Source organism: Anomaloglossus baeobatrachus, chromosome 1, assembly GCF_048569485.1.
Source record: "Anomaloglossus baeobatrachus isolate aAnoBae1 chromosome 1, aAnoBae1.hap1, whole genome shotgun sequence".
In the NCBI taxonomy this organism is placed as follows: Eukaryota; Metazoa; Chordata; class Amphibia; order Anura; family Aromobatidae; genus Anomaloglossus; species Anomaloglossus baeobatrachus.
Window position 1 is genome coordinate 360,098,504 of NC_134353.1, and position 19,445 is coordinate 360,117,948.

General features: G+C 47.2%; 1 protein-coding gene across 5 annotated transcripts in view; it reads left to right on the forward strand.

Moving 5' to 3' along the window:
• Positions 1-19,445, forward strand: part of TBC1D2 (TBC1 domain family member 2) — an 80,137-nt gene that overhangs the window by 16,468 nt on the left and 44,224 nt on the right. For 3 of the 5 annotated variants that reach the window (XM_075352449.1, XM_075352451.1, XM_075352450.1), the window contains exons 5-6: positions 11,583-11,674; positions 14,301-14,473. In XM_075352449.1, coding sequence (XP_075208564.1) covers positions 11,583-11,674; positions 14,301-14,473 — 265 coding nt within the window. The remainder of the gene's footprint in view (positions 1-11,582; positions 11,675-14,300; positions 14,474-19,445) is intronic. The other 2 variants (XM_075352452.1, XM_075352453.1) reach the window with 1 other exon arrangement.

A 19,445-nucleotide genomic window follows, 5' to 3' on the forward strand; every position in this document is an offset into this window, starting at 1 on the left:
GAATCAAAACAATGAATAGATACACTATGGTAAGTAAATGAGTAGTAGTAACCCAGTAAGCAAGTCCATCCCGCCACAACAAGGTGTATCACATTTTTTTTATATTTATTTTGAAAGATCGGGCAATGATAAAGTGTAAAAGGCTTCCATAGATCCAAAGTTATAATCTTAGCATCATACGGCAATGAGCCATCTAATAAAGGTAAACATCCCTTACATACTTAGACATGGCGTCCGTCAGTCTTTCACTCTCCCTTAACATTTTCGAATAATCCTCTTGTGTTCTCTTTTATTTCTCTTGTATGCTGTTATGTAGAATGATTGGGGGAATTAAGAATTAGTTCATATCGATAATTTGCTTTTCAAGAATCTTTCGTGACAACACCGCTGTGTATACTCTCTTACTTGTTGCTGTTTTGGGATATTGAAGAAGTCTCCCAGGCTCCTATTTTATCATTCATCGCTCTTATTTATGAAGATTATCTGGCTTTTCAATATCATACTTTTTGAAGGAAATCTGTTACAAAGTTCATACTATTTAGGGCTTGCACATATCACCGTATAACGTGCACGTGTTTTCCAATGTGTTATCAGATAGCACTCACTTCCAATGTTATACAATGAATCAGTGCCTACCACTGCTTTACTTCTCATGCCGATTTGATATGAGAAAAAATATGCTGCAATTGGCAGTATATATCGGACAGCACACACCCATTCAAGTCAGTGGGTGGGTGCAAAACATCGGACTGCATTTGAACAACATCTGAGTGCAGTCCATTATACACCGACACCAACAATGGAGAAGATGAAGAAATTAATCTCTCCATATTTTCCTCATCTGTGCTTTGATTCTTGCATGCAAGAGAATCAGAGCATAGTGAATGACACTCCGCTCACACTTAGAGCAGAATTTTGAGCTGAGTGACATTTGCATAATGCAACCGATTCTCTCACATGAGACACTCATTGCTAGTGTGAGCGTACCCTTAATCTGAGAGCAGCAGAATGCTCAGCAGCTTGCTGAAGTTTCAGTACAATCAGTGTTATATCAGCAGGAGCTTATCACTATAGGACTAGGTGTTGTGTGAAAGCCAGCCTAGCTAATTTGTGTAACCATGCCCTCACTACTGATTGACACCTTGTTGATAATGCTCAGTGTAAAATGGAAGCTATCATTCAGGGGTGTGGATTAGGTTATACAGATCTTAGCATTCTGACTAGTGATGGGCGGATCCACACTGTAAAAGTCGAAGTACACTCAGTTTCAAAAGTATCCGGATGTTTGACCCGGCCCGGAGTTCTCGGGGAACTCCAGGTAATGATCCGGGTCCGGCAACTCTGGTAATAAAAAAAAAAAGAAAGAAAGAAAGAAAATAATAAAGCAAGTGCGTAATACTTACAGAACCTCCCACGTGGCTGTAACTGCTTCCGGGGCCGCTCATTATCGCTCTTCCACATGCACTGCTTTCCCCGACCACCAACAGTCCCACGTCTGTGATTGGTTGCAGTAAGACGTGCTCCCACCCTGTATAACAGCGTGTCTGACTGCTACCAATCACAGACCCTATTGTGGTGTAAAACTAAATAAAGTAAAAATCAAAAATTGGCGTAGGGTCCCCCATGTTATAATACCCAGCACAGATAAAGCAAACGGCATTAGGCTGCAGCCCCCAGCCAAGTGTTTATCTTGTCTGTGTATCAAAATATTTTTTTTTTTATTAAATAATTTAAAAAAATGACATGCTGTCTCCCCCAATTTTGATACCTAGCCATAATAAAGCCCAGCAGCTGGGGACTGATATTCTCAGACTGAGGAGGCCCGTGCCCACCAGCCTAAAAATAGCAGCCTGTAACTGCCCAGGATTGTCGAATCCATTAGATGCACCAATACCAGAACTTTACCCGGCTTATCCCAATTGCCCTGGTGCGGTGGCAGTTGAGGTAATAAGTAGTTAATATCAGCTCACAGCTGCCACTAAGCCCTAGATTAGTAATAGGAGGGTCTACAAGACCCTGCCCCACTACTAATCTTTAAGTAAAAAAAAATAACCCTCTTTTAGCCCTTTATTAACCCCCAGGTCTGAAATAATCCACAAAAATTAAAGAATGTACGTCTAGAACACCATGGTGTGAACAAGGTGCAAGACTCAAAAATATACGACTAAACAATAGGATAAAGAGTTGCACACCAGTCACAATGTATAGGGGAATAATGAAAAGCAGAACTGCTATGAGAATATTAGACTGAAAAGTACAATGGACTATCTGAAAAAAGTGAAAAACATGAAAATGGTATGTGCAAAACTGCTATGAATAATAGGAATGAGAGATGTTTAGCAAATAAAAGAGAATACAGACAGAACAGCATGGGATCACAAATGATGCTTGCTGTAAGGTAAATTTTTTGCTGTTTGTTGTTAAAGATGTTTTACCTCACAGGAGGCATAATGCTGTCCTGTCTGTATATTTTTTTATTTCCATCCCTGCTCAGGCGATGTGGTATGATCAGACCATGTTCCTGCATGAGGATAAGATTATTTCAGCACAGGAGCATTTTTAACAAATCCAATTGTGGAACTTGTTTTATTTTCCAATATCTTTTAATTAAAATGTACCGTACTTTGTGGGAAAACTTCTGTAGCTTATATATTATAGACTGGGGCTATAATGATGGCTTTTAGACACATGTTAATCCCATATTCCTATATCTCACTGTGGACCATGGTGTATTATGTAGTTAAAACACCATCATTTTCTTTTTGTTTTATAGATCTGCAAAGAATAAAATAAAAAATACAATCCTGCATATTGTTTTTGACTGTAGCCAGAAAAAAGTGTCAAAACATAACATTGGAAATGCTACTAAAGGCTTTATGACACTAGCCTTAGTCCTGTTGGATAGAATGCTGCAAGTCATCCCCTTAGGCCACATGCACACATTGAGTATTTGGTGAATTTTTACCTTAGTATTTATAAGCCAACACCAGGAGTGAGTCTAAAATACAGAAGTGGTGCCCATCTATATATATAATTGCCTTATTCTGTCTGTCTGTCTGTCTTGCTCCAAAATTGTGTCACCGTGACAGTGTCGTTAGAGTGACAACTGTCGGATTGGCCGCTGGGCTCGGCCTGGCCCCGCCCCCCGCATGGAGTAGCCGCTTGCCCCGGCCCTCCGCACACATCGCCCGCTCCAGCGTACACCGGCTCCCAGTACACATATGCAGGGAGCCGGCATACGCTGACGCCTTGCCCGCTCAGCCCCGCTCCAGCATACACCGGCTCCCGGTACACATGTGTAAGGAGCCGGCATACGCTGACGCCTCGCCCCCGCCACACGTTAGCACACTCGGCCCCGTCCCCGGCGGACATAACCTTGCGATGCTGGGATTGTGACGGAGTTGGTGTACGCTGGTAACCATGATACACATCGCGTAACTATAGGAAGCGCTTCCCTTAGTTACCCGATGTGTATCATGGTTACCAGCGTACACCGGCTCCCGGTACACATGTGCAGAGAGCCGGCATACGCTGACGCCTTGTCCGCTCAGCCCCGCCCCCGGCACACGTTGCCACGCTCGGACCCGCCCCCGGCGGCCCCAGCATGGGGGATGGAGCACGATGGGGGGTGTGCAGCACGGAGGATGGAACACGATGGGGGGGGTGCAGCATGGAGGATGGAGAACGATGGGGGGTGCGCAGCATGGGAGATGTAGCACGATGGGGGGAGCGCAGCATGGGGGATGGAGCACGGTGGGGGGTGTGCAGCATGGGAGATGGAGCACGATGGGGCGTGTGCAGCATGGGAGATGGAGCACGATGGGGGGTGTGCAGCATGGGAGATGGAGCACGATGGGGGGTGCGCAGCATGGGGGATGGAGCACGATGGGGGGTGCACAGCATGGAGGATGGAGCACAATGGGGGGTGTGCAGCATGGAGAATGGAGCACGATGGGGGGGTGCAGCATGGGGGATGGAGCATGTTGGGGGTGCGCAGCATGGGAGATGGAGCACGATGGGGGGTGCGCACCATGGGGGATGGAGCACGATGGGGGGTGCGCAGCATGTCGGATGGAGCACGATGGGGGGTGCGCAGCATGTCGGATGGAGCACGATGGGGGGTGTGCAGCATGGGGGTTGGAGTACAATAGGGGGTGCGCAGCATGGGGGATGGAGCACGATGGGGGGGTGCGCAGCATGGGGGATGAAGCACGAAGGGGGATGCGCAGCATGGGGGATGGAGCACGATGGGGGGTGCGCAGCATGGGGGATGGAACACGATGGGAGGTGCGCAGCATGGGGGATGGAGCACGATGAGGGGTGCGCAGCATGGGGGATGGAGCACGATGAGGGTGCGCAGCATGGGGGATGGAGCACGATGGGGGGTGCGCAGCATGGGGGATGGAGCACGATGGGGATGCGCAGCATGGGAAAAGGAGCACGATGGGGGGTGCGCAGCATGTGGGATGGAGCATGATGGGGTGCACACCTCCCCCCAAAACACACACACACACCGCCACACGCGCACCGCATTACACACCACACACACACTGGGAACCACAAACACTGCCCTACACAGACACCCACACACACACACAGACAACGCCGCACACACACAACACCCAACACACAAACACCGCGGCATACATAAATATACGCACATACCGCGCAACACACACATTGCACAAAACATACTTCCCCAAAACACACACACGCACCCCACACACACACAAACCGCGCAACACACACAGCACCACACACACAGAACGCTGCAGACACACAGCGCTCCACAAACAACGCAACACACACAACGCAACACACATACAACACCACTCTCACACCCCCCCACCCAGACAACATCCAGAACATTTACAGCGCCCTACACAAACACTTGGTAACTGCACACAACAACATCTATATATATATATATATATATATATAACAAAAAACATACATTAACTACACAATACGTAAATTCTAGAATACCCGATGCGTAGAATCGGGCCACCTTCTAGTGTTTCTATTATACTTTTCCTCTGACTGCTCCACTCCTGGTTTTGGCTACAAATACTGAGGTAAAAAATTTCACTAAATAATTGGTGTGCAGATGGATTAACATATACTGAGGTAAAAACCCACGAAATACTCAATGTACGCATGTGGCCTTCCAAATACTGAGGTAAAATACTGATCCAATACTCAACGTGTGCACGTGGCCTTACAAATACGGAGTTAAAAAACTCACCAAATACTTAGGTAAAAAAAAACCTCATCAAATACACAACATAAGCACAGGGCCTAAGCATTTTTTTTATGAAAAACTTGATTGGAAATAAGCTTTTTTAGTAAAAGGATTTTGTCTAGGGGTTTATTCATGCTTAAAGAAGTTGTCCAGTTACCAAAACTGATTTTTTTTTTTTCTGATAAATCTTGCTAATATGTGCCCCTCAACACATCTATTATGTTTTTTCAGCAAAATTAGCTTTTATTGTGCACTAGCAGCACATGCTCATTGCTGGCTCCAGCTCTGATGGGGTTAATCTCTCCTCTGACTTCCTGTGTTCAGTTCCTACAAGTCCCAGAATTCTTTGTGACTCTAGGGCGGTGTCTAGCTTATCTAACACACCCACTGTGTCTAATACACCCACTCTGCTCTCCGACCAAACCCTCCTCCCTGCCTCTTCCCAGTGGATGTACTGAGAGCTATCACACAGAGACAGCAGCAGCTCTACACAGCCAGGGAAAGAAAGTGTGTGTGCGCGTATATACAGTGTGTGTGTGTGTATATACAGTGTGTGCGTATATACAGTGTGTGTGTATGTGTGCGCGTATATACAGTATGTGTGCGTATATACAGTGTGTGTGTATATACAGTGTGTGTGTGTATATACAGTGTGTGTGTGAGTGTGTATGTGTGTGTATGTCATACTCACCTGTCTGCAGGGTCCCGGTGCCATGCCTGCTTCCAGCCCCTGTCTCGGTACCGCCGCTTCGGCTGTGTGCAGTCTCCCCGGGGCACGTACGAAGCTTGCAGGACCTGGCGGTGGATCACCTGATGCATTCACCTGACGCATCAGCTGATCGATTCTCGCGGTGTCACCGGCTTTTTCGCGCCCGGCCGGCTATCAGCTGATCCTGCCGTCAGGGGACTTCATCAGCTGATTACCGGCAGCTCCTGCAGTGATGGGCCAGGATCAGACTCCGCTGCAGGAGCTGCCGGTAATCAGCACATAAGTGAGTATGTATTTATTTATTTATTTATTTTTTTCTACTGATGCATCAGCTGATTGTATAATCGGCTTTTATACAATCAGCTGATGTGTGATGTGATTCACGTAGTTTAACCTGACACATCATCTGATCGCTTTGCCTTCCAGCAAACCGATCAGATGATATTGGATCCTGATTGGACGGTGCGGGACCCTAACCCAGGATTACTGCGGAGGGGGGTTCTTTATTTCAATAAAGATGGATTCACTAATTGTGTTGTGTTTTATTTCTAATAAAAATATTTTTCTGTGTGTTTGTGTTTTTTTTTTATCATTACTAGAAATTCATGGTGGCCATGTCTAATATTGGCGTGACACCATGAATTTCGGGCTTAGGGCTAGCTGATAATATACAGGGCAGCTGGAAGAGTTGGATACAGCGCCAGAAGATGGCGCTTCTATGAAAGCGCCATTTTCTGGGGTGGCTGTGGACTGCAATTCGCAGTGGGGGTGCCCAGAAAGCTTGGGCACCCTTCACTGTGGATTCCAATCCCCAGCTGCCTAGTTGTACCCGGCTGGACACCAAAATTAGGCGAAGCTCACGTCATTTTTTTTTTTAAATTATTTCATGAAATTCATGAAATAATTAAAAAAAAAAGGGCTTCTCTATATTTTTGGTTCCCAGCCGGGTACAAATAGGCAGCTGGGGGTTGGGGGCAGCCCGTACCTGCCTGCTGTACCCAGCTAGCATACAAAAATATGGCGAAGCCCATGTCATTTTTTTTTTTTTTTACTTTTTGGGAAAAAACTGCATACAGTCCTGGATGGAGGATGCTGAGCCTTGTAGTTCTGTAGCTTGTCTGCTCTCCTGCATACATAAGTGAATGGAGGATGCTGAGCCTTGTAGTCCTGCAGCTGCTGTCTGCTCTCCTGCATACACTAGTGAATGGAGGATGCTGAGCCTTGTAGTTCTGCAGCTGCTGTCTGCTCTCCTGCATACGCTAGTGAATGGAGGATGCTGAGCCTTGTAGTTCTGCAGCTGCTGTCTGCTCTCCTGCATACACTTGTGAATGGAGGATGCTGAGCCTTGTAGTCCTGCAGCTGCTGTCTGCTCTCCTGCATACACTAGTGAATGGAGGATGCTGAGCCTTGTAGTTCTGCAGCTGCTGTCTGCTCTCCTGCATACACTAGTGCAGGGGTGGGCAATTAAATTTCTCATGGGGCCGCATGAGAACTTGGAATCCTTTTAGAGGGCCGGACTGATATACTTAACTCAATTCTACCCAATACTGTGTATATGTATGTGTGTGTATATATACAGTTAGGTCCAGAAATATTTGGACAGTGACACAATTTTCGCGAGTTGGGCTCTGCATGCCACCACATTGGATTTGAAATGAAACCTCTACAACAGAATTCAAGTGCAGATTGTAACGTTTAATTTGAAGGTTTGAACAAAAATATCTGATAGAAATTGTAGGAATTGTACACATTTCTTTACAAACACTCCACATTTTAGGAGGTCAAAAGTAATTGGACAAATAAACCAAACCCAAACAAAATATTTTTAATTTCAATATTTTGTTGCGAATCCTTTGGAGGCAATCACTGCCTTAAGTCTGGAACCCATGGACATCACCAAACGCTGGGTTTCCTCCTTCTTAATGCTTTGCCAGGCCTTTACAGCCGCAGCCTTCAGGTCTTGCTTGTTTGTGGGTCTTTCCGTCTTAAGTCTGGATTTGAGCAAGTGAAATGCATGCTCAATTGGGTTAAGATCTGGTGATTGACTTGGCCATTGCAGAATGTTCCACTTTTTTGTACTCATGAACTCCTGGGTAGCTTTGGCTGTATGCTTGGGGTCATTGTCCATCTGTACTATGAAGCGCCGTCCGATCAACTTTGCGGCATTTGGCTGAATCTGGGCTGAAAGTATATCCCGGTACACTTCAGAATTCATCCGGCTACTCTTGTCTGCTGTTATGTCATCAATAAACACAAGTGACCCAGTGCCATTGAAAGCCATGCATGCCCATGCCATCACGTTGCCTCCACCATGTTTTACAGAGGATGTGGTGTGCGTTGGATCATGTGCCGTTCCCTTTCTTCTCCAAACTTTTTTCTTCCCATCATTCTGGTACAGGTTGATCTTTGTCTCATCTGTCCATAGAATACTTTTCCAGAACTGAGCTGGCTTCATGAGGTGTTTTTCAGCAAATTTAACTCTGGCCTGTCTATTTTTGGAATTGATGAATGGTTTGCATCTAGATGTGAACCCTTTGTATTTACTTTCATGGAGTCTTCTCTTTACTGTTGACTTAGGCTGCTTTCACACCTCCGGTTTCTGCAATGCGGCACACTCCGGCACTTTGCAGGAAAATCGCAACCGGTTTTTTTTGCTGCCGGTTGCGATTTTCCTGCATAGACTTTAATTAGTGCCGCATTGTGCCGCATGGCCTTGCGTTCCATCCGGTTTTTGCCGCATGCGGCAGATTTAGCCGATGCGGCGGCCGGATGGAACGTTGCCTGGCACGTTTTTTTCGTGCGGCAAAAAAAACCGCATTGCGCCGCATTCGGCGCATTTTTCAATGCATGCCTATGGCGGCCGGATGCGGCGCGATGCGGCAATAACCGCATCCGGCCGCCGCATGCGGTTTTTGCCACTGCGCATGCTCTGTAGCATGCCGCAAGCGGCAAAAACCGGACTGGCCGCAAAGGAAAAACTTATGCAAAGGATGCGGTTTTCACCGCATCCGTTGCATAGCTTGCACAGCCGGATTGAGCCGCAGAGCTCAAGCCGGATGTGTGAAAGCAGCCTTAGAGACAGATACACCTACTTCACTGAGAGTGTTCTGGACTTCAGTTGATGTTGTGAACGGGTTCTTCTTCACCAAAGAAAGTATGCGGCGATCATCCGCCCAGGCCTTTTTGAGTTCCCAAGCTCACCAGTCAATTCCTTTTTTCTCAGAATGTACCCGACTGTTGATTTTGCTACTCCAAGCATGTCTGCTATCTCTCTGATGGATTTTTTCTTTTTTTTCAGCCTCAGGATGTTCTGCTTCACCTCAATTGAGAGTTCCTTAGACCGCATGTTGTCTGGTCACAGCAACAGCTTCCAAATGCAAAACCACACACCTGTAATCAACCCCAGACCTTTTAACTACTTCATTGATTACAGGTTAACGAGGGAGACGCCTTCAGAGTTAATTGCAGCCCTTAGAGTCCCTTGTCCAATTACTTTTGGTCCCTTGAAAAAGAGGAGGCTATGCATTACAGAGCTATGATTCCTAAACCCTTTCTCCGATTTGGATGTGAAAACTCTCATATTGCAGCTGGGAGTGTGCACTTTCAGCCCATATTATATATATAATTGTATTTCTGAACATGTTTTTGTAAACAGCTAAAATAACAAAACTTGTGTCACTGTCCAAATATTTCTGGACCTAACCTAATAAGTGACCACTCACCTCTCCCTCATCAGGCACCTCCGTACGGGTCCCCCGCTGAGCTGCTTCTTCCCTGGTATGGGCCCTGGCTGCGCCGCTGTTGTTCTTGTACGGCCCCTGCCCCCGCCGCTGCGTCTCTCTGTCCAGGCATCGGCTGGTGCCGCTTCTCCTGCCGGGCGGGAACTTTTCAAATGACACACACGCGCTGTACTGCCGAAATCAGGGCGCGCGTGTGTCACAGAGAAAGCTGCCGCAGGGAACAGAGGACCGATCCTGAAGCTCCGCACAGTGTAGCAGCGGAACGCAGGAATCTGTCCTCTGTTCCCTGTCTGGCAGCGTTTTCTGTGACACACGCGCGCCCTGATGTCGTCAGTACAGCACGCGTGTGTCATTTGAAAAGTTCCCGCCCGGCAGGAAAAGCAGCACCACGTCTCCATCTCTGATCTAATGGGCGGGCCGGTCACAGACAGTAGGCGGGCCGGATGTGGCCCGCGGGCCGCCCCTTGCCCAGGTCTGCACTAGTGAATGGAGGATGTTGAGCCTTGTAGTTCTGAAGCTGCTGTCTGCTCTCCTGCATACAATGAACATTTTGAATAAGGAAATGACATCAGACCTTTTTTTTTTTTCATCAACAATCTTTAATGGCATTGTGCACTGATTAAAAACGCAGTGAGCAAAAACGCAGCAAAAAACGCACCAAATCGCGGCAAAAACGTGACATGCAGCACCGCAGGTGACAGAGCAGAGCAAGTTGGTGACATGCTCTGCTCTGACACATAGTGTGCTGCATGTCACTGTATCCACTCTGGGACTTGTTGTGCAGGTGACCGGATGATACATGTCACTAACTTGCTCCACTCTGTGACTTCTGCTGCATTGTTCCAACTGTATACATTCTCACCTGAACAAGTCTCAGAGTGGGGCAGTTATTGACATGTATCATCCGGTCACCTGCACAACAAGTCCCACAGTGGAGACAGATAGTGACATATAGCATCCGGTCACCTGCACAACAAGTCCCAGAGTGGAGAAAGATAGTGACATGCAGCACACTATGTGTCAGAGCAGAGCATGTCACTGTCTCCACTCTGGGACTTGTTGTGCAGGTGACCGGATGCTACATGTCACTAACTGTCTCCACTGTGGGACTTGTTGTGCAGGTGACCGGATGCTACATGTCACTGTCTCCACTGTGGGACTTGTTGTGCAGGTGACCGGATGCTACATGTCACTAACTGTCTCCACTGTGGGACTTGTTGTGCAGGTGACAGAGTGGAGCAGATTGGTCCCATGCAGCGTCCGGTCACCTGTGCTGCTGGTGGGAGTATATGATCACACTGCCGACACCGCCCGCTCTCCTGACAGCTGAGCACAGCGGGCGGGTGGACAGTGTGATCACATACTTGCGTGACAGGGGGGATTTCAGTGGAGGAAACCCCCCCTGTACTCCACACTGGAGCCTGTACCTCCCACAGCTGACGGATGGTAAGCGCGCGCTCTGCCTTCACCGCTCCACACTGGCGTCCTCCGGCTCCTCCCCTCGATGCTGGGCTGTGACGTGCGGTAGTCACCGCCCACAGCCCTGTCACTCAATCTGAGTGGTGCCAGCATCCTGTGACGTACCCGTCTAGTTTGAGAGCCCGGAAATGCCGGGACGTCAGAGGATGCTGGCGGCCACAGCTCCAGGGGGTCATGTGACGGACACTGAGCGTGCTGGATAGCGCCGCTCAGTGCCAGAACTGGAAACAGAAGCCAATGGAGAAGATGCATACAATGGTAAGTGATAATCATTGGGGAAAAAAAAAATGGGTGAACCACCCCTTTAAATACAAGTAATAAAACTTATGAATCCATTAAAAATATTATTGGACAAATGTAAAATAAATTCATGACAAAATAGTTATTACATGGTTTGTTTCTTTTATTGCAGGAATACAGTTCGTAATATCTGTGCTTCAAAACCTCCTCAATCAATAAGTCGCAGTATTTTCCATTTTGAAGAAACCGAACAATCAACAGAAGGTATCATTCAGTCGTATATTGCTTTAGAACATTTTCTATACTTACTATGTCATGTTTGATGAAGACTCATTATAAATAACAACCCCAGTTTACTGTAGCGCAGTCCTGCAAAGTTTCTCCATGAAGCTACTACTCTACTTAGAGTAATGACATGGAGGGAAGTAACTGTGTCACTCAGTTATCTTCAGTCAACATACAGGGAATGTCATCAGAAAATTACCTATTCTTTAAATTAGGTAATGCATGTTACGAGTGGAATCGTTTCCACTCGCAACATTTAACCCCTTACATCTCGCTGCCAAAGTCTGGCAGCAAGATGGATATGCGCGTGGCCATGATTTTCACTTACCGCCGCCCCCACCGGAAGTCACATGCGTGATCATGTGACTTTCGGTGGTTGCCATGGTAGCACAGGGTCATGTGATGACGCCTGTAGCTATGACGAGTCACTTTCGTTTTCACTCGGCCCGGAGCCGAATGAATCAGGAAGTGACCATATCTGCTGTTTACAGCTGTATAGCTGTGATCAGCAGATAGTGCAGAGTGATCGGATTGCTGATCGCTATTGCCCCCTAGGGGGACTAGTAAAATTTAAAAAAAAAAAAGTAAAAAAAAAAGTTTTAAAAAAACCCCTAAAAGTTCAAATCACCCCCCTTTCACCCCATTGAAAATTAAAGGGTTAAAAAAAATAATATACACACATTTGGTATCGCCGCGTTCAGAAATGCCCGATCTATCAAAATATAAAATCAATTAATCTGATTGGTAAACGGCGTAGTGGCAAAAAAAATTCCAAATGCCAAAATTACATTTTTTGGTCGCCGCAAGTTTTACGCAAAATTCAATAACAGGCGATCAAAACGTAGCATCTGCGCAAAAATGGTACCATTAAAAATGTCAGCTCGAGACGCAAAAAATAAGTCATCACTGAGCCATAGATCCCAAAAAATGAGAACGCTACGAGTTTTGAAAAATGGCACAAAACGTACGCCACTTTTATTGGACAAGCTTGTGAATTTTTTTAACCCCTTAGATACAAGTAAACCTATACATGTTTGGTGTCTACAAACTCGCACCGACCTCAGGCATCACACCCACACATCAGTTTTACCATGTAGTAAACACGGTGAATAAAACATCCCAAAAACTTTTTTTGCAGTTTTTCCACACTTGGAATTTTTTTGCTGTTTTCCAGTACACTATATGAACAATTATAATTGCATTTAAAAGTACAACTCGTCCCGCAAAAAACAAGCCCTCATATGGCAGAATTGATGGAAAAATAAAAAAGTTACGGCTCTCGGAAGAAGGATAGCAAAAAACAAAAACGGAAAGTGCCCGGGGGCTGAAGGGGTTAAACAGCTGATCGGAGGACGCGATTAGCTGCAGAAGACACTGTACCAGTACAGCGGCACTGACGTCACAGGGTTAGGTGAGTCCATTGTGAACTTACCTCACCTGACCCCGTGCCGTGCGATCTGGTGCCGATGTCGCTGGCTTGCTGCTGTCAGATTGTTCCTACTGTCATGTCTTCCGATCAGCTGTTTCAGGGGGCAGTCTCCACTTCTGTTGTGACCACGCGCGCTCCCACGGTCACAACAAAAGCAAACGATGTGAGGGCGCATGCGCCGCCCTCTCAGCTGGAAGAATAGAATAGCAGGGGATAACACGTTCTTCACAAAGATGGTGCCAGAGATAAGCGCTATGCGCAGGCGACAACTGCGACGCCATCTTAGTGAATAGTAAAATTAGCATAGAGAACAGATAGAGACAGGAACAACAGGCAGGGGGGTGGGAATCCATATGAATACCCACCCAGAGATTATCTGCTCCATTGCAAATGCCAATCAAGAAGCTGCTGATTTTATAAACTTCACTTTCTTGGATTTGAAAACCTATACATCCGAACTGACCACTAATAGTATGTAGATAATCAGCCTGATAATGCCAGTATAGCATTGCCTTTAGCTTCTACACGAAAATCCTGACGATTGGTTGCCTTTAATGGTTTGTAGGGGATCGAATACTTATTTCCCTCTGCAAAATGGAAATAAACTTATATAATTTTATTTTGGATATTTTATCTCTCACTGTTAAAATTAACCTACACTTAAATTTATAGACTGTTCATGTGTTTGTCGATGGGCAAACTTACAAAATCAGCAAGGGATCAAATAATAATTTCCTTCACTGTATATCATGGAGATTTTCAGTGCATGATCCAAGTCATCTGCTGGAGAGAACAATGACTTACCAAGTTTTATAAATGACACATGTTCTACCCTCAAAAGAAAAGCTGTAGATATACTTTACCTCGGGCGCCTTGCCTGAAGTCTTCCTACCTTTTCTGTTGGGTCTCAGTAAGAAGATTCAGTATTGTGAGGCTGTACAAAGATTATATGAAATTGAACCTTGCTCAGCTCTGTCCAAAGCATGTCTAATGCACTACATTATTGTGTATGCATGACCAGGTGCTCAATTGCATGATTGTCTCCTAAAAACAAATTTTTGTTATTTACCAAGTCAAAGGTGTGCTCAGCGACTCCAGTAATTTTTGCCATGATTTATCTTCGATTTGTCTTTGGCAGGGGTAATATAACTACCCACTTATATATATTTTTTTCAGTAGAAGCAAGTACAAAACAACATGGAAGATTGTCACCATCACTGAACTTTGCCCGGAGAGCAAAGAAACAAAATGGATGCCCACCGTCCAATAATGACAACATTTATCATGACAAAATGCACAATCCAAATCTAGAAATACAAGCAATAACTGAGGAATTAAAGTCTCAAAAGGTACACATCTATTATATAATTTAAAGGGAACTTTAATTCCAGCAATGTCTCTGTTTCTGTGTGTTGTTGTTTTAGTAAAATCTTCGTTTTATCACTACAGGACTAGCTGCCTCGTGCCTCCAAGTCAATTTGGTCTGTGTAACCGTAGCCCCTATGTCATGCTGCTCTGAGATTAGGTAGCAAAAATTGGGTAACTGATTCCCTTTAAAAGCATTGTCTCATGAAGACAACCTCTGTCTATATGCCCTATTATTGCATATGGACATCCTATCACTTAATTATAAAAGAGCATAGTGAACAAAGCGCCCAGACATATGCCACCATAGAATATATTAGTACAAAAAGGGAACAAAAAAGCTCACCACTGCAGAGACAAGCCTGAATATATCCTCCTGTTAGTCCCCTCTGGTCCGGCACGGATTACGGCAGCAAGCCGGGAAGATAATAGAAGAAAGCAGTGGAAAAAATCCAGCTGGACTCCAAAGGGATAAATAAAAATGCTTCTTTATTTGTATCAACTCGATTAAAAATATATATCCATTTCTCAAGTAAAGACACCGGCTTGTTCACACTGATGCATGGCAGATGTATACTACTACGCGTTTCGGCGGAACGCCTTCCTCAGGTTGACCTGAGGAAGGCGTTCCGCCGAAACGCGTAGTAGTATACATCTGCCATGCATCAGTGTGAACAAGCCGGTGTCTTTACTTGAGAAATGGATATATATTTTTAATCGAGTTGATACAAATAAAGAAGCATTTTTATTTATCCCTTTGGAGTCCAGCTGGATTTTTTCCACTGCTTTCTTATAGAATATATTACATTTAAACTGCGTTAATGCTCTCTATATATATAATTGCCTTATTCTGTCTGTCTGTCTGTCTGTCTGTCTGTCTTGCTCCAAAATTGTGTCCTTACGGTGACAAACAGCGGATTGGCCGCTCGCTTCGCCTCATCTCCGCCCCCCGCACGGATTAGCCGGTCGCCTCGCCTCGGCTCCGCTCCCCCCGCACAGATTGGCCGCTCGCCCAGGCTCCGCCCCCCACACGGATTGGCCTTTCGCCCCGGCCCCCTGCACGCATTAGCAATTCGGCTACGCCCCGCCCCCCCTCACGCATTGCACGCTCGCTCTGGCCCCGCCCCCTGCACGTATTCCCCGAAACGACACGGAGCCCCGACTCCCAGGTGAGTGCTGTACCCCCGGGAGCCCACATCAGCGTACGCCGGTGTACGCTGGTGTGGGCTCCCGTGCGAGCGGGGGGCGGGGTACGCTGGTAACCATTTAATATTGTGTTGCATGGTTAGCAGCGTACACCGGCTCCCAGGTGAGCGCATCAAGGTCCTGCAGCGGCGGAACACACACACACGCACACACATAAGAACAGACACACACACACACACACACATCAGATCATACTCACTCTCACACACACCTCACAAACACATCAGATCGCATCCATACACTCACAACATCCCGTGATATCGCTTGCTTCTCGGCTGCGATCCTGTGCGTGCAGTGACCTTCCAGGACCTGCCGGAGGATCACATGGCCAGAAGCATGTGGTATCTCCGGATGTTGTGAGTGTGAGCGCGTATGTGCGATATCGTCAGTGTGTGTGCGTGTATGCGATAGGATGTGTGCGTGTAGCACGATGGGGAGTGTGCAGCATGGGGGATGGAGCACGATGGGGAATGCGCAGCATGGGGGATGGAGCACGATGGGGAGTGCGCAGCATGGGGGATGGAGCACGTTTGGGAGTGCGCAGCATGGGGGATGGAGCACGATGGGGAATGCGCAGCATGGGGGATGGAGCACGATGGGGAGTGCGCAGCATGGGGGATGGAGCACGTTTGGGAGTGCGCAGCATGGGGGATGGAGCACGATGGGGAATGCGCAGCATGGGGGATGGAGCACGATGGGGAGTGCGCAGCATGGGGGATGGAGCACAATGGGGTGTGCACACCTCCTCCCAAAACACACACACACACACCGCCTTACACGCACTGCACAACACACCACACACACACTGGGAACCACAAACACCGCCCTACACAGACACCCACACACACAGACAACGCCGCACACACACAACACCCAACACACAAACACCGCGGCACACACAAATATATGCACATGCTGCACAACACACACATTGCACAAAACATACCTCCCACCAAAACACACACACACACCCCACACCCACACAAACCGCGCAACACACACACACACACAACAGTACAGACACACAGCGCTCCACACACACAAACAACACCGCTCTCAACCCCCCCACACCCAGACAACACCCAGAACATGTACAGCGCCCTACACAAACACTTGGTAACTACACACAACAACATATATATATATATATATATATATATATATATATATATAACAAAAATCATACATTAACTACACAATACGTAAATTCTAGAATACCCGATGCGTAGAATCGGGCCACCTTCTAGTATAGAATATACTTGGAAAAATGAAAGTTCTTTGCCCAAAAGATGGCCAAATCTTTTATGCCCATCAATTGCCGGAAGATGGCCTTTCTTTGATGGGACCCTATCCTAGTGTCATGCCTTTCCTGGACTAAAAGCCTACAAATACTGTATATGGGCAGATAAGATCTGGTGCTAATTAAAACCACCTTGTGGCTGATGGGCGTAGAGCACAGTCACAATCGGAGGCTCTCTACACCTCCACTATATATATATATATATATATATATATATATATATATATATATATATATATATATATATATATATATATATATATATATATATATATATATATATATATATATATATATATAATATATAATATACTCGCAATCCAAGGTTCCACTGTGTGTGTATATATAAGTATATATATATATATATATATATATATATATATATTATACCGTATTTTTCGGACCATAAGACGCACTTTCTTCATCGTTCCTTATGGGAGACCCAGACCATGGGTGTATAGCTTCTGCCTCCGGAGGACACACAAAGTACTACACTAAAAAGTGTAGCTCCTCCCTCCTAGCATATATACCCCCTGGATAACCAAATATAGCCAGTTCAATGCTTTGTGTTCAGGAGGCACACATCCACATTCATGCATTCTCATCTGATTTTCATTTTAAAGAGTTTGAAGAAAAGCGGGTCCAAGCCTGGACTCCCGGCATGTCCCTTCTCACCCCACTGCGTCGGCGGTGTTGTTAAGGTTGATTTCAAGGCTGGAGCCTTACATGCCGCGCTCCTTCACCATCCCTCGGGCTCTGGCTTGAAGTGGGAGCCAGCACGGTTCTCACTGCTTTGCAGGAGACCGGTCTCCATCCGCAGCCCTTTCAGGACCCTGCCGGACGGAGCACTCATCCCTCAGGGACCTGGCCCTGCGTCTCACAAGCTAAGTATTGAGACGTTATTGTCAGGGGGGTCCCTTGTACTTTAATGTTGGGGAGAGTGTGTTTTGTACCATTTGTGACATTTCCGGCCGGTTCTCCGGTTTTCACCAGAGAACCGCGTCGAGGGTGCCTGAGCGCCGGCCGCATTGTAAAATTTAGGCCCCGGCTTCGGCTGCGGCCTAGTTTCATTTTCACTGCCCCTGCATGTCAGTCATGCAGAGGGACAGTGCGGCGCCGCCAACCGGCCGTTCAGCTCAGGGGAGGACACTCCTCTCTGAGGAGATGTTTCCCTCCCCTGTATATCCCCTTGGCCCTTCGGTTCCCGCTCTTGGGCTAGGCCCCGCCCCCCCTCCTCACTCCGGCGCCATTTTATCAGCGTTCTCACACTGATCGGCGCTGGCTGCTGCATCTCTGCAATCTGTCTGGGGGTCCGAGCTGTGGAATCCGGAGGGCACACAAAACGGTCTGGTAAGCCACAACCTCTGGTTGTGGACTTTCTTATACACTCTCTGGGGGTCATTCTGAAGGAGTGTATTCTTTACTGCAGAGCCTCCACCTCAGCAGCATGTCTCACACTAGGAGCAAGGCTGCAAGGCTGTACTCAATATGCACTGCATGTAAGCTCGTACTGCCTGAACCGAGCACATATCCTCATTGTGATGCCTGCTCTAACATGGTGGTGCCTCAGCCTGGAGTCTCCCCAGTGGTCCCTCCGGCTGCTCCGGCCCAGGTGGCTGAACCCCCGGCTTGGGTAGAAGTGTTTTCTAAATCTATCTCCCAGTCCTTTGCCGACTCCATGGGACAGCTGTCCCGGACTCTGCTGAGCATGCATCAGCCCCCTTCTCAGGGCGCCTCTGCTGCTTCGGCTCGCTCTGCAGAGCTCACAGAGGATTCTTCATCTGCTCCCAGACCCCGTCCTCCTAAGAGGAGACGCAGGGACCCCTCTCCTTCCTCGTCCCGCGGCTCCGATTCACGAGCCGACCCGCAGGACGAGGAGGATATCTTTACTGGGGGCTCGGACGCTACCTCCATGTGCCCCATTGATCTGACCGAGGGTGACGCAGATGTGAGTGATTTGATTGCGTCCATTAATTCTGTACTGGACCTCAATCCGCCAGCATCAGAGGAGCCACCCTCTCTGGCAGAAAAGCACCAGTTTACCTTGCCTAAGAGAACAAGGAGTGTGTTCTTTAACCACTCCAGTTTTCAAGCCACTGTGTCCAAGCCCAGAGCCTGTCCTGACACACGCTTCCCAAAGCGTGGTTCTGACGACCGTTATCCTTTTCCACCAGAGGTGGTCAAGGAGTGGGCTCACTCACCAAAGGTAGACCCTCCGGTGTCTAGACTCTCAGCCCGGACAGTTGTATCTGTGGCTGATGGCACCTCACTTAAGGATCCCACTGACCGCCAGGTTGACCTCCTGGCCAAGTCTGTCTATGAGGCGGCAGGGGCCTCGTTCTCCCCATCCTTTGCAGCAGTGTGGGCTCTCAAAGCCATCTCTGCTTCCCTAGAGGAGATGCATTCCCTCACTAGGGACTCTATGCCTGAATTGGTTGCCTTAACTTCCC